The 14,520-nt window shown below is 48.7% G+C and overlaps 1 protein-coding gene across 3 annotated transcripts; it reads right to left on the bottom strand.

The window, feature by feature from the left end:
• Positions 1-227: 227 nt before the first annotated feature.
• Positions 228-12,574, bottom strand: ZADH2 (zinc binding alcohol dehydrogenase domain containing 2). 3 transcript variants are annotated; one of them, XM_032293760.1, is made up of 2 exons: positions 11,872-12,574; positions 228-5,407 (listed from the first exon to the last, which is right to left on the bottom strand). In XM_032293760.1, exons 1-2 carry the CDS (start codon positions 12,078-12,080, stop codon positions 4,480-4,482), a joined length of 1,137 nt encoding a protein of 378 aa, XP_032149651.1. In that variant the 5' UTR covers positions 12,081-12,574; the 3' UTR covers positions 228-4,479. The 3 variants fall into 3 exon arrangements, with proteins under 3 accessions (XP_032149651.1, XP_032149653.1, XP_032149652.1); XM_032293762.1 differs by lacking the exon at positions 11,872-12,574 and adding an exon at positions 11,441-11,804; XM_032293761.1 differs by lacking the exon at positions 11,872-12,574 and adding an exon at positions 11,437-11,804.
• Between the last annotated feature and the right edge of the window lie 1,946 nt (positions 12,575-14,520).

Here is a 14,520-nt window from a genome sequence, read left to right on the forward strand (position 1 = left end):
GGCAGGTCTGTAACAGGTAAGAACAGACTCGAGGACAGTGTGGACCATGGGGCCCCTTTAGTCTTGCCGCTGTGTCACACTAGCTACTCAGCTAGGGAAACAATTAAACAGGATTCCAGCAGACACAATTGAAATATGCCCTTGACTTCCTGTGTATATCAACTACTACCAAGTATCATTTGAACTGATACATATTATTAAAATATAATTTGTGTGTTTTGTGTAACTTTTTTTTTTTTTTTTTTTTGCCAATGTTCCAAAGTTTGTTCATGGTAACAGCAGTAAGGGTCTCATGGCAAACGTTCTTCCTTTTATGAGAGGGATAGTATGATGCTATAAGCCTAGGAAAAATAAAATTCAAAGTTTAAAATGAAAAAAAAAATAGAGTAAGACCTACTATTTGATAGTAAAACAGGGTGACTATAACAGTAATAACTGTACATTTTTAAACAGCTGAGTGTAACTGGATTGTTTGCAACTCAATGGAGGAATGCTTGAGGAGGCAGACACCATATTCTCCATGGTGTGCGTATTTATTTCACATTGCACGCCTGTTTTAAAACATCTCACGTACCCCATAAATATATACACTATGTACCCACAAAAATTAAAAATAGAAAAAAAATGAAAATAAAGTTTAAAGTGACCACACCAACTGTATTGGTAATCCAGTTTTGCATTCTGACTTCTGAAATACGATCATAAACATTTAATTTTGGGCCATAACTGGGAAATTAGTTACTGAACAACTAACTTTCCACAAAATAGCCCACAAAGTTTACACAGATCATTCTTGTATTTAATAATAAAATCTTTAACAAGAGAGTAGAAAGTATGGAGAAGAAAATTATGAATTCATCAAATCAGGCCATTCTGCATCCAGACTGCATTCAGAAAACTTGTTTAACACCTAGGAGATTATTGTCCAAAGTTGCTAGTATTTGGTCTTTTTTTTCATTGTTTTTGTTCTGAAAGCTGTGCATTACTCATCTATTTTTATATGAATCTGAAATACAGTATTTATCCCATGTGTCCATATGGTAAAGTAATCAAGAAAAATATCTTCAGTGCTTAGCACCCCCACCCCAATTTAAAGGAAACCCTGACTGCAGTAAATTCATGTTAATTGAGAGCTCGGGGAAGGGGTTAAAACATTACCCAGGTACAAGTCGGGTGGCCATTATAAATGTTACCCAAATAAAAGCCAGAAACAGGAAGCCAAAAAACAGGTCCCTAAGGCAGGCATGTGTCTTAAATGATATCATTTGTCAGGTTTCCAGCATCTTGTGGTGGCGAACACAGAAAGAAGGTCTGGGTTGTACTGAGGACATTACATCCTCATTAGCTGGAATGTTCCTCAAGTACATAATGCAGGATTTTCATTTTAATAAGAAGCAGCTACTTGTCACTGCACTTTCATTAGATAAACACAGAATGTAATACTAATGACCATTTACAGAGGCTCTATTCTACTCCTGAGAAACTTCATCCAGATGAAATCATATAATGACAATTTATAGAACACATCATGCAAAACTTCCTTCATTTCTTTGCAAACTATTCCCTGAAAAATTTTTTTTGATGGTGAAGTCAGTGAACAGCACTAGTCATCATCAAAGGGACCTCAGGTGACACTGTTGGTATTTTCTGCCTGCAAAACAGGTTTGAAGGAAGAGCATTTGGCTCTTTAGAAGTCATAACCAAATGGTAACAGATCACTGGGCCTCCTTGGTTTCTCAAGAGGCAAGCTCCTTCCACCCTGCCCGGCTGGTGACCTTAAGCCCGACATGCAGAGAAGTCCACACTGAGAAATAATTTATCCACTGGGATTGTTCCACCCTGGCCCCTTCTCTAAAACAAAGACTGACAATTGCCCTGAATTATGGATGTACTTTTTGTGATATGTATTACAGTTCAGAAGAAAGGTGTTGAGACAATCGTACCATTTCACCTCCCATTAGACGCTGGTCTTGAACAATAATCCCAGAAGATGAAACTGATGCTGAACTATGACCCTCAATTTACAAATCATTTTTCAAAAGAATAAGAAAAAAGTTTAAACATATTTTTGGCATTATCTGAATGGGCGGAATCTTTCATGCTTGTTTTCTAAGAATAAGTGAAAACAGCATGCGGTGCACTTACTTAGTTTGGGGAAAGAGGGAACATGAGGTTTTCAGATTATATTTTATTTTAATCCTGGGTGTCTGAATTTTATTTTTACATAGCTGAATTTAGTGTATTTCCTTAAAACATAATAAATTTCTATTCTGTAGCTTAAGGGATCCATCAGTTAAAATGTTGGTCTTTCATCTTTATTACCCTCCCATTAAAATGAAAGAAACCGGGACTCACTTCAGTTTTGAAGAAGCAATTTAGTTGGTAATGTCCTTACTCCCCAAGTCTTTACAAAGGGAGAAAGTACATTATTGCTTAGATTTCACACATCTATCTGCATAAGAAGCAACTAAGCCTTTCGGACATATACTACGTGAAATTTAATAATATTCTTTGATTAGATTATTTTATTACAGCATTTTTCCATTACCAGTCATTTCCTGCACAGAGTTACATTCATAAACCTGCTCCCCGCCCCTCCTTTGTTTGTTTGCAAATGTAAAAGCCAGGCAAAGTCTCTTCCCGTGTTGCTGTGGCTGTTAGGTCTGAAAGGGACAGATGAATAACTAAGCACCACCCTGGACAGGCTTTCCGAGTCCCCTGCACCAGTAACCCTTTGCTATAATGAGGATACAAAGAGCCTCGCATCAGGCTGCTACCCTTCTTCATAACTCAAAAGCGTCACAGTGGCAATAGCCTCTAGTGCTATTTGTCTTTAGTGCAGTTGTGACACTTCGGCATGATCCATAATTTGGCAGCTATTTACCGTGACATTTCCCTTCAGTGCAGCCATAACATTCAGTGAAGCCATTATTTGGTTCCATTTACCATATAAATTGTATTGTTGTGCATGCATGCTAGCAGCTACATTAGGTACCTGAAAATGAGTAAATCTTGTAAAATAGATACTAACAGCTATTCAGCAGTAGGATTTCCTGGCTCCTCAGATGGAAGGAAAGAAAAATACAGTCCCCAACTTTCCTGGAGCGTCTTTAATTGCATCCATATTTATTGAGCAGGTTAGATACACCGAAACCTAAGACTTTGAAAAATAATCTGGTGGGCTTCACCTTCAATTAGAAGGGCACCGTGGGATGTCAGTGCGACAGTGACAGCAGCAGCAGTCTTCAGGGCACTGAAGGTTAAGAGGGAAGTAGGTGAGCCACAGGCATGATTCAGAAGAGAGGGCGCAGGTTTTGCTGCTTTTCCTGTGTGGTCAGTGGGTAAGTGTGGGACATCAGGCTACCATGCCAAGGAGCATCTCATTCCACCAGAACGTGTGGACAGGGAAATGGGAATGCAGAATGAGTGGCTGCTATTCTGTTTCCAGAATCAGAAGTAACACCTAGCTTTTAGTTTGAAAGCCTCCAAGGAGAAGCAAATGTATTCTGATAACTGAGGTGCCTACTGTGCGCAGGGCGATGAGACACACCCTGCCTCGGGCAGTGGAGCACACGGTCACCAAGGCCTTTCAGTGTGGTGTGCCTCCACAGCACCTCCTCCCAGGACGGCGTTTTGTGGCAAACGCTCACTGTGAATGGAATGCATGCTTTTCTCTTTCCTGTGCCTATATTAATTTTAAGTCCCCCTAATGCCTGTGGTTTCCCTTTCCAAAACCTACTTTCTGTCTATGTAAGTTTTCAATATTAATTTGCTGCTTCAGAGGAAAGAGAACATTTCCAGTTCACATGTGCCTTCCCAGGCTGATGGAAGATAAAAGCCATTATGTGATACTTCTTCAAAACACATCTGTGTTCATGGAATCATTTTTCTAAATAGCAAAATCAAATTTGGAAGGGAATTCCCCCAAATTTCCATTTAGATAGTTGGTCAGTGATTTATAGAAAAAAAAAAAAAAAAAAAAAAAAAAGGACCATTTCCTGAGGATACAGATTCTGAAAATATATGGCTGGCTTCTGCTGCACTTCTCACCCATGAACTGCTTATTAGCATAAGACCAAATTCTCCCAAAGCAAAGAAGAATTCAGGAACCACTTTCAAAGCTGATTTTAAAATCTCATCAAGCTGAAGAAGACATACTGACTCGATCAGATCTGGCATCAGGAATTAATTTAGTTCCCTGGCATAGTAAAATCTGGAATGAGATCATCCATGACTAAAGAACTGAATGTAAACGTTTTGCCTCTTAGCCATGGAGGGAAGTTTTATTAGCACATTTCTTTTCCCAAGGGAGGAGGAGGAGGAGGAGGAAGACGAGAAGGAGAGACCTATTCATTAACACCTTACTTTTGTTTTAAGAAATATTATATCCATTACCAACTAAAAATAAATTGATTTGAGTAATTCTGAGACGTAAGTACCCATTTTCTTTCCCCCTTGATTTATGTCATTGTTCTGTTTTTACAGCTTACTGTTGACAGAGTGAGGTAATTCAACTACAATTTTTCCAGTGTTTTTTCCCATGTACATGTAATTGACAGCACGGAATATGGACTCCAGGCCAGTAAACCTGCCCTCTGGAGAGAGATCTCCAAGGTCTACCTCACAAACCAGGTCTCCACTCACACACATCTTGAGCAAGTGGCCCATGGCTGCTTGATACTTAGAAAGGTAATGGTTCAGGAAGAAGCCCTGGATGCTGGCAGATTTCTTGAGCAGTTTGCCTGGCAATGTTCCTGCTTTCAAAATAGGCGAAAGGCCAGTAGGAGTTTGGTAGCCAGAGATAAACCCTATGACTATCAAGCGCCCTTTGGTCGCCAGGGCATCTACTGCCAAGTCAAACATGGCTCCCCCAACAGATTCATAGACCACATCGATGCCTTCAGGGTACTCCTGCTTAAGGACAGTACCTACGGGTTCAGTTTTATAGTTGATGGGACGATCACAGCCAAGAGATTTCAGAAAAGCAGACTTTTCATCAGAAGAGCACGTTCCAATCACATGGCACTTTGCCTTCTTTGAAAGCTGCACGGCAAACTGGCCCGTTCCCCCAGCTGCTGCTGTCACCAAAACTTTTTTCCCTTCCGACAGTTCTGCGAGCTCTTTCAGGCTGATGTATGCGGTGGTGCCACTTACCAGCAGGGTAAGATACTCGGGTTTCACTGAGGGCACCGGAGTTGCAATGTTGGCAGGCACAAGTGTGTACTCAGCAAAAGAACCAGGTGCCATGTAAGCCACAGCTTGGCCAACTGTGTATCTGGCACTAGCAGAGAGGCCTAGGGCCACCACCTCCCCGATGCCTTCGAAACCTATGTCAAAGGGAGGCTTAACTGAGGGGTCATAGCGGCCTGCTGAATAGTTGATGTCAGATGCGTTAACACCAACAAATCTAAAAGAAAACAAACAAACAAATATATTATGATGGGTTTTCTGTTAAGCCTTTCGAATCTGCTTAGAGAAATTCCTCTATTCTGGTGACTGTGGAGGGGTTGCTAAGCTATACAATCTGATAGAATTTGAGAAAGTCAGTCCTCCTGCTCAGATAAAAAAAGAAATTAAACAAGTATTAGTTAAATGTGCTTTGTACTGAGTTTCGGCATATTTTATCCTTTCATCAGTTTAGAAATTATTTCATATCATTTTAAATGGCAAGTTGTTTGTTTCACACGCCATTTATTTCTGTCCTCTTTCTTTCAAAAGCAAAAGGAGAAATAAGCAAAAAGAGAAAAAAAAAAAAAAGAAAAGAAAAAGAATCAGGAAGCCCTCATTATATATAAACTTCACTGGAGCTGTGAGATGGAAATTAATTGGCCTCTTAACAAAGATGTTAAAAACAACACTGGGATAAAATATATTCAAAGAAGTGGACTTGTATTGATTCTGGCAACAATTTAACACTTAAGATAATAATAGTAATGACAATGATATTATTAAAGATTGATGGAATGTGCAAGGTCACTGGTTGCTACATGTTCCTGCAGGAGTTGCTCCAAGCACTGTTAGAGTGGCTGTCGCCAGTTTTCTTCTGATGTAACTACATCCAGTGTGAAAACATGCATTTTGATTAATTGAACAAAAATTGGGAAGAGCCGTTTTTATGAAGCATTCAACAGTTCACAGTCCTTTTCAGATGAAAAGCAAAGCAAATCGTCACGATATTTTTCCTCAACAAGAAGCAGAGACTTAACTTGATTAATACCAGATGATTATTTTCATTTTGGTATCCGGGGTCAATTTAATTGGGAGGCCGCTATTTTTCCCAGCTTTTCTCATCTCAGTATACCTGATAACAAAAATATCCTGATACACAGGAAGAAAAAAGCCATCTACTAAGAATGTCAGGGGGTGGCTTAGGAGGACATGGAAGACCCTAATAATGTCATTTCCATCTGTAACAGTATGAAAAGGTGGTAGGGACTGGTGGCAGGAGGATCTGTTAGGTAGGTCATTTTAAAGAAATTCACCTTTAATTTAACTTAATCAAAACTGCCCTGTATGCGATGCACTTTCACTGTGATATAGATAACACTCTGCATTTATAAATGCTCACTCACCATCATCTCTCCTGTGCCTACAGGACAGAAAAGTCTCTGCATAGTGGAGAAATAAGAACGCGGGAGCAACTGATTTCTGTTATGTCAAGCTGCCTTCAGACCCAGCGCACCACACAGCCTCAGTCACACCCTACACAATTCCATACCCATGGAAGCTATACAATCATGAGAGGGGGCAAAGATGAGTTTTGTTGGTTTCTCATTTAATATCAAGATGCCTAGGTTCTATTTTTTTTCCCTACATTCTATTTTTAGAGAAGGGAAAGAACCTGCCATCTTTCCTTTAAATTTACGTAATTCTCAAGGCCTGGCATTGTAAAAAGGGCCCACTTCCCGGGAGCTTCTTCTGGACTTCACAGCAGCAGCCCAGGGCAGAGCCAGCTGGAGCCCGTCTCGGTGCCTCTGCCTTAGGCTGTGAAGCAAACTCCAGGAAAGGTGCCCGTTGGGGTGGAAGTGACGGAGGGTTTGCTCTGGAGGTGGGGGTCAGGAGCCGAAACATTGCCAGTTGTGTTCTGTGGGATCCTGGCCCACGATTAACCCTTCCCACGCCCTTCATCCCTCCAGGCCTGTCCCCCGGCGTCTCCGAAGTCCCAAAGGCAGCGGCCGCTCCTCTGCAGGGACACTCCGCATTGGGCTCGGAGGGCCGCCCGGGCCGTCAACCCCTCAGAGTTGGCAGCCCTGGGAGTCCTCCCCACCTTGGAAGGGACGCGCGCCGGGGGCTCTGTAGGAGGAAAACGCAGCTCCCCTTCTCCCCGCCCCAGGCTGTGGTTTGCCACTTCTCGGGAAGAGGTGGAGAGACGAAGCCGGACACACACCGGAGCAGCCTGGGGAGCGCGCACTGGCCCTGGACCCGGTTAGCAGAGGTCAAGTTTGGGAGGGGGGAGTGGGGCTGTGCTGGGAGCCGGGATGGCTGCAGCCAGCCCACGGCTGCTTGAGTTTGCCAGGGGGCTTTGCTAGAAAAGCCACACCAGACATCGCGGTGATTCGCACGGGCAGGCGCTGGAGCGGTGGCAGCAGCCGAGCAGGGCCCGCGTGCCCGTCCAGGCTCTGTCCAGCTCGCCCTCGCCCTCGCCCTCGGAAGTGCCGCCGCCGCCAGCTCCAACAGCGCAGTCCTGCGGCCTCCCCGCTGCCACCACGGAGAGGGGGATCAAGAACCCCAACTCCCGGCGGGCTGGCAGCGCGCAGGCCGGGCCCGAGGTGGAGCTGAGTCTACTCGGGCCTGCGACCGTGACCCCGGCCTCTCTGGGCCGGGCTGGGGCCCCGGCAGGCGCGCACAGTCCGCGCCCTTAGTCTCAGCGCCGGCCGCGCAGCTCCGCCGGGGTGGACAAGTTCTGAGTTCGGCGCACGCAGCGCGCTGGAGCGCAGCGGCCGCTAGACAGGGCCCGCCGGCGGCCTGACCATGACCTTGGCCTCGCAAGCACCCCCATCTCTCACCCCCACTCTGCCTCCCTGCCGTCTCCTAAATCGCCTGCGTCGTCGGTGAAGGAGGCTTGGGCGGGCCGACGGCAAGAGCCCGCGGTGGCTGGTGGCTTGGCTGGCTCCTCGCACTGCGCCCTCTCCCTGGTCTCCCCGCCCCCGGTTCGCGGACCCTCACCTCCAGCAGGATCCCCGCTTGGACATGGCTTCGCCCCCGCGGCTGGCAGGGACCCTCCACAGCCCGGAACCCGTCTGAGTCCTTACCTCTGCGCGAGGGTCCGCAGCTCGCGCCTTCAGCTCCACCAGAAACAAGTTCAAGCGCAGCAGGCGCAAAGGGAACCGGGCCGGGAAGGGGAGCAGGGACAGAAGGGCCAGGGAGCCGCAGAAAGGCAAGAGGGACACTCTGGGAAGGATGCGCGCATTTCGAGACCCTCCCTGTGCCCCCCTTTAATTGAAAATATGTGCGTGTAATGAGCGCAGGATTCTAGCAATCCGACGGGAGGATCCACTTAAAAGACTAAAATCCAGGAACCCCAGGAAAAAAGAATAGGACCGGCGCAGGCATTCTCCAAATCTATATCCTAGAGTCACTCAGCTTATTTGTACTAAAAAGTGCTAAACCCCCTCTTCATGTTTACCGAGAAACAGAGCGATCCCGCGGAGGGGAGGGGAACACTTTCCTCTGAACAAAAACCAAAGGCGAGGATTCAAGTCCAGAGTAAAAGCCTTCAATACTGGGAGACAAAACAAACTCGTCCAAATCAGACCTGCCTTAAAAACAAAATAAAAGAAAGAAGGAAGGAAGGAAGGAAAAGAAGGCAAGAAAGACAGGAAAAAAAGAAAGGAAAAACATCTCGGCCTGGAGAGTCAGCAGAAAATACCGTTCCCCTCCCGTAAGCAACAAACCGTTTATCAAAAACGCCTCCCCCATCCCCCACCTTCTCTTAGCCATTCCTACAAACTCTTTGCTCCATTATCTTACACTTGAGCAGAAAATCGTTAGAAATATTTGGAAACGAAATAATCTGTCACCTTCTTAGGAAAAAAGCTAAAAATAGTACATAAACTGACTTAACCTGGGGGTCTTTCTTTTTCTTTTCTAAGGACTGAGAGTAGAGGGGGAGATGTGAAGTTGTTCTCCGAAACAGAAAACAGTAAGGTAAGAACTGGATAAAGGGCCATCAATTACACATTCTATAGGGATTTTACACGCTCCTTCTTAGATCTTTCCTAAATAGTAAAGTTTATTATTCTAAATCAATGTCTAGCTTACAAGCACGTCCCTCCCTGTGAATGAAGAATTTGTATTTTCTGCTAAGATGCAATGAAATGTGCAAATGGTTCACTGAAAGAAGAAATCAGGCAGAGCACAATTAAAACCTCCAAACAGCTTTCAAACAAGTGAATTCAGGCTTACTAGTTCATCTTAGAGCAGATTTTATGATAATAAAAATGAGGAGCACTTGCATAAAATTTAAAGCAATTGACATTGCTTAGGGGAGATTTGGTCTAGGATTAAAATGAACTAACCTGCAGTGAATTATTAAGCCTCTATTCTTAAAAAATTCGGTAACATGTCACATCCACTGACACTGTTTGCAAGAATATAGGATCTTCCTACAACGTGGTGGTAGGAGCAGATTTTCCAACAGAGTCGGGAAAGGGGAGGCACAGATTCTATCCCCTCCCAACTCAAAAGAAAACTGGCCCCTTTCTTTTCCGTGAAGGTTTCAGGGTAGAAACTAGAGGTCAGGTAGTTCATACGGAGATACTATTTATATTAAAATGATTCTTGACTTGTGTGCAGGGAAAAAAGAGGCATAGATTTGAAAGTGGGGCACATTGAGGAGCTCCAAACAGCGGAGGCTGCACTCCCGAGCTCTGACCACAGAATTCAGGATCCACGTGTCTCCTGACTCGGACCAACCCTGGTGACCCGGTGCAGGCAGTGCCTAGGCACCCAGGCTGTGCCACTGACGCCAGGGGAAAACAGCTCTTTGGGGAAGGGGAAAGGGAGGGGTCCCAGGGCAGCAGTAAGCCTGAAGGGAGAGGAATCACAGGAGGGGGAAAAAAAAAAAAAAAAAACCCACAGAGTTGATTAACACTCGCAGCTAGAGAGGCCCAGGAGGTCCCGCGCAGCCCTGCGGGAGCCCTCTCCACCTCGGCACCGAAGGCGGGTGGTCCCTCCAGGCTGTGGCTTACAGTTCTCTAAAGACCCACCTTCCCCCTGCCCTTCCTCTCTCTGTCGCCCCCTCCCCATATCACACCATTTACAAAAGGGCTTTTATCCACAAACTTGTGTGTGTGTGTGTGTGTGTGTATACTAGTGCTTGCAGTCAAGAGTATACTTTCTCAGAAGGAGAAAAAGGAAAAAATCCTGTGTGGAACTTCTTGCCCATTAAAGTTTGTTTGGAAATCTTTTCAGTCTGGTGTCATCTCAACTTCTAGCAAATCGCTAGTGCGTTCTGTATGCTCCCCGAGAACACACACTGAAGCCCCTCCTTTTAGCCTGGCCGGGTGCACACTCTGTCAGCAGCACTGGCATCTCATCCCATCATGAAGCAACCCTCTGCTGCGTCCACAGCCAATGCAAACATTTTCAAGGATCCCTACACACTCCCCTTTCAGGCATTCCAGACCAGCACCCCACCCCCACCTCCACACAATCCCACCCACGGTTCAGTCATTCTTTCCAAAAGGTTTCCAGAAGTTTTATATCCTGATCAGCATTCTTTAATGCTACAGTCTTTTAGGAAGGCCGGTAGGAATCTCGAAAATGGACAGATTCGGTGCTGCACCAAGCTACTTAGGAAGGGTACATTTTGTCCTTCCGTCCGTGCAGGGGACGTGCAGTACTTTCCAGCACACAATTCACAACATAGTTACAGCCAGAACTTACTCCTCCCCTTAGATATTATGATTCAACTTGAAACCGGCAGCATCGTAACCCTTTCGATGGGACTCTGCAGGCCAGAGGGCGTAGAGGAGCGCCTTGCCAGCCAAGTCGGGCAGCCGGGGACCCACGGAGCAGAGACCCTGAGGGCATGGCTCCGACACAGAGTGAGGTCCGTTTCCTCCCTGTTGCTTCGCCAGTCACTAAAGATGAGTGAGGCGGAAACACACTGCGGTGGGGAGCATGGGGGGAGGGAAGCCAGAAGCTCTCGCAACAACCAGGGTGTCAACTGAATGTCTGCGAAACGTGAAGGCAAAGGCAGCCATGCCCCCACCCCGACCCTGGCCCAGCTGCCCCGGCCACGCGCCACGCGGCTGTCGTTACACTCAAGGGACAGACAACAGTCACACTGCACTGACAACACGCAGACTGCACAGGCGAGGTGCACACCCACACACCCAACGACAGGCTCCGCCACTGCAAGGCGACTGCCAACCTGGAGGGCACAGGAAAAGCCAGCCGGGTCCCAGCCTCCTTCCTCCAAAGCACGTTTACCTACACGTCGCGGTTTGCGTCCAGGCTGCTCCCGCTCCACCCTAAAAATTATGTCAACGCAGGAACTGTGGGTGCGCGCGGGTGGGCCGCCTGGGAGCCTCCCCTTCTGGGTCCCGTCGGTTTTATTTCGGGAACGGGAGGGGGAGGAGGGAGGGCTGGAGGAGGGGAGGGGAATCCCAAATTAAAATAACCCTCAGTTATGAGGACGTTCGGTGGCATCGGATATTCACACCAGCAACAGTCACATCACATTCGCCTTCCCCAGATGGCGGCGGGTTCAACTTCCCGGGATCTCGCAAAGTCAGGCTGTGCGCCCGAGCGCGCGCCGGAGAGTGGGCACGCGGGCGAGCGGGCTGGGGACGGCGGGAACGGCGCGGCGCGAGCCAAGGGCGAGGACGGGGGCGCGGGGCGGGAAAGGGGGCGCGCCGGGCTCACCGGTTCCGGACGAGGAGGTCTCCGTCCCCGGGGAGCGGCACCGGGCAGTCCCGGCGCAGCGTGACGGCCTCGCGGAAGTTGGGGCTCAGCTGGGTCACCACCAGCTTCTGCATGGCGTGGGGAATGGCGGAGCCCTGGAAGTCCAGGAAGTGGCGGGCGTACGACATGTCCACGATGGTTCGGGCCCCGGTGGGCACCAGCCGCAGCATTGCCCGCGCCTCCGCCCGCGCTCTGCGCCGCCGCTGGCCGGGGTCGGGCCCCGCCCGGGCCTCTCGGCTCGGCTGTGCTCGGCGCGGGCGGGCGGGTCCGCCCCTCCTCCGGCCGGCGCCCTCCCCCGGCTCCCCCTTTCCCGCGACGCCCGCTCGCGCTCCCCCCGCCTCCCAGGCGCCGGCGCAGCCCCCGCGAACCCGGGCGCGCCGCCCCGGGTGTCCCGGCCTGGGGACCGCTGCCGCCCCGGCCGCTGCTCCTTTAATCTTTTTGTTTTGGTTTGAATCTGCTCGGCGCAGACTGGCCAAGGATCCTCTCCGCCCTCCCCCTTCCTCCTGGCGCGGGAGAGGCACCGGATATCCCCACCCTCCCCGGGCTCGAAAAGCCGGATTTGACTCCTCTCCGGCGGGGGGGGGGGTGGCCGGCGGGCGGCGGGGGCTCTCGTCCGCCGCCCCGAGCCGGCGGCAGCCCCGGGCGTCCCCGGAGCGGTGCGGCGGCCGGCGCTGGCGCCTCCCCTTCCCGTGCGAAGCGTTCACTTCCTTGCAAGGTGGTACGAATCAACCCCGAGCGCGGCCCGGGCGGCGGGGCACGGCCGGGGGCCGGGGGCCGGGCGGGGAGCCGTTGCCGCAGCCGCGGCACGCGCACCCGCACCCACCGCGGGGCGGGGAGAAGCCCAGAGCCTCCCGCGCCCCAGGCGGGTGGCTTCCTGTCCCTGGGACGCCTGGCCCGCGCCTTCTGTCCTCGGTCTGTCCCATGCAAGTTGCATGAACTAAGCCATTTTATTTATTTTGGCCTAGATTTCATGTTTTTCCATGAACGTTTTAAGTAGCTCTGTAAGACTGTTACAGGTTCCCCATTGGGAGAGAAACACATATTGAAAACCAGAAGGCCAAATTCCCAGAGCACAGACACATTTTAAAGTTCTAGCTGGGGATGCCGAGGGACTTAACTGAATTGGAGACGTTGCACTGATGTACGAGGACCTCCTCTTCGAACCCAGCTAGAAAGATCCGTCGTTCCATCGTGTCCGTTTTCTCCTTACTGGCGTGCATTGACCAAATATCAATTCACTTTTCATAGAGGTGCCAAATTAAATATTTCCACACCTTTCTGTGATGAACCAAGTCCATCTTTAGATTTTTAAATTGTAAATTTTAATTTTAAAAATCTCTTGTTTTTCATTTATCCACGAATTATAAAATATAAAAGCCACATTGGGCTCCTCCCGGGCCAAATCTAACCCCCAACCTGGGATTGCAAAAGCGACACAGGTATTTTTTTCCCTTCCAAATGTAGGACATGCTTCATCCAAGGGTAGTTTGGATGCACGTGGTTGCGTGTGTATGAATGTGCAAGTGTGTGTGTGTGTGTGTGTGTGTGTGTGTGTGTTGGGGGGGGCTAACAGGTTTAAAAATCTGCAGAACTAATGTCTACTTAACTTAGAACACATGGATTTTACCCGGTATCAGCCACCGGATTACAATAACAACACTCTGAATGTCTTCCTCCAATGTACAATCTCTTTATGTTATGTTGTATTAAGATTTCTTTTTTTGTCATATTGTTTAGCTCCAAAAAAAAAAAAAAAAAAGAAAACAAAGCAATTAAAAAGATTGACAGGTATGGTTTGTGAGAGACCTATTTGTAATTGTCAGGGTGACGTTGGCGAGAGGAGGAGGAGTAAAAACTGAAGCAGGAAAAGCAGCTCGATGTGTCTGTCTATCAGTTGAGACTGTCTGAAAGCTCTGCGATCCGAATGTGTGTTATATTTCACTGAAAAGAGAAGAGAGCGAGAGTGCATCTCCCTCTCTCCCAGGAGTTTGGGGGGGGGGACAGTCCACGCTCATCGCGCCCACCCAGTGAATGTCTGCGCTTCACCCCCTTTGCACACACTCTCCGGGTTGTTGTTGCCTTTTTTTTTTTCTTGGAGGGGGGGTGCTTTTTGTGTATTTTTCAAATTTTTTTCTGTTGGAAGATCAAGACCGGCCAAAAATCCATGATCAAAATGTGTTTGCATTAGATTTCGCATTGGAAGAAGCGGCGATCCCGGCGGCTAAGCCCCCCGGGGGGAAGCGCGGGGCACCAAGTGGCGCTCCGGCGGGGTGACACTGTTTGATCTGTGACTGTTTGGAAGGTGGAGCAGCGCCTGACATCTCCCCCCGGCGCATGTATGTACGGGGGCTTCACTCCTCTGTCTTGTTTGCTTTCTTCCTCTTAGACTAAGTGCGGGGAGGAAAAGGACAGCCTGGATCGGCCTCGCTGGCGCACAATGAGAAAGCTGCGACCCGCGCACTAAAAACACTCGCCGCGACCCCCAAGCAGCGAGGAGAGGGGGAGAGAAAGTTGCGCTCGGCGACTCTCGGCTCGCGGAAGAAGGCGCAGGGGAGCGCCCGGAGCGGCGCGCCCGAGGAGCGCCCGCCCAGCAGCAGCGCGGCGGCGGGG

Source organism: Sapajus apella, unplaced genomic scaffold (genome assembly GCF_009761245.1).
Source record: "Sapajus apella isolate SASKATOON/1434 unplaced genomic scaffold, GSC_monkey_1.0 scaffold30, whole genome shotgun sequence".
NCBI classification, from domain to species: domain Eukaryota; kingdom Metazoa; phylum Chordata; class Mammalia; order Primates; family Cebidae; genus Sapajus; species Sapajus apella.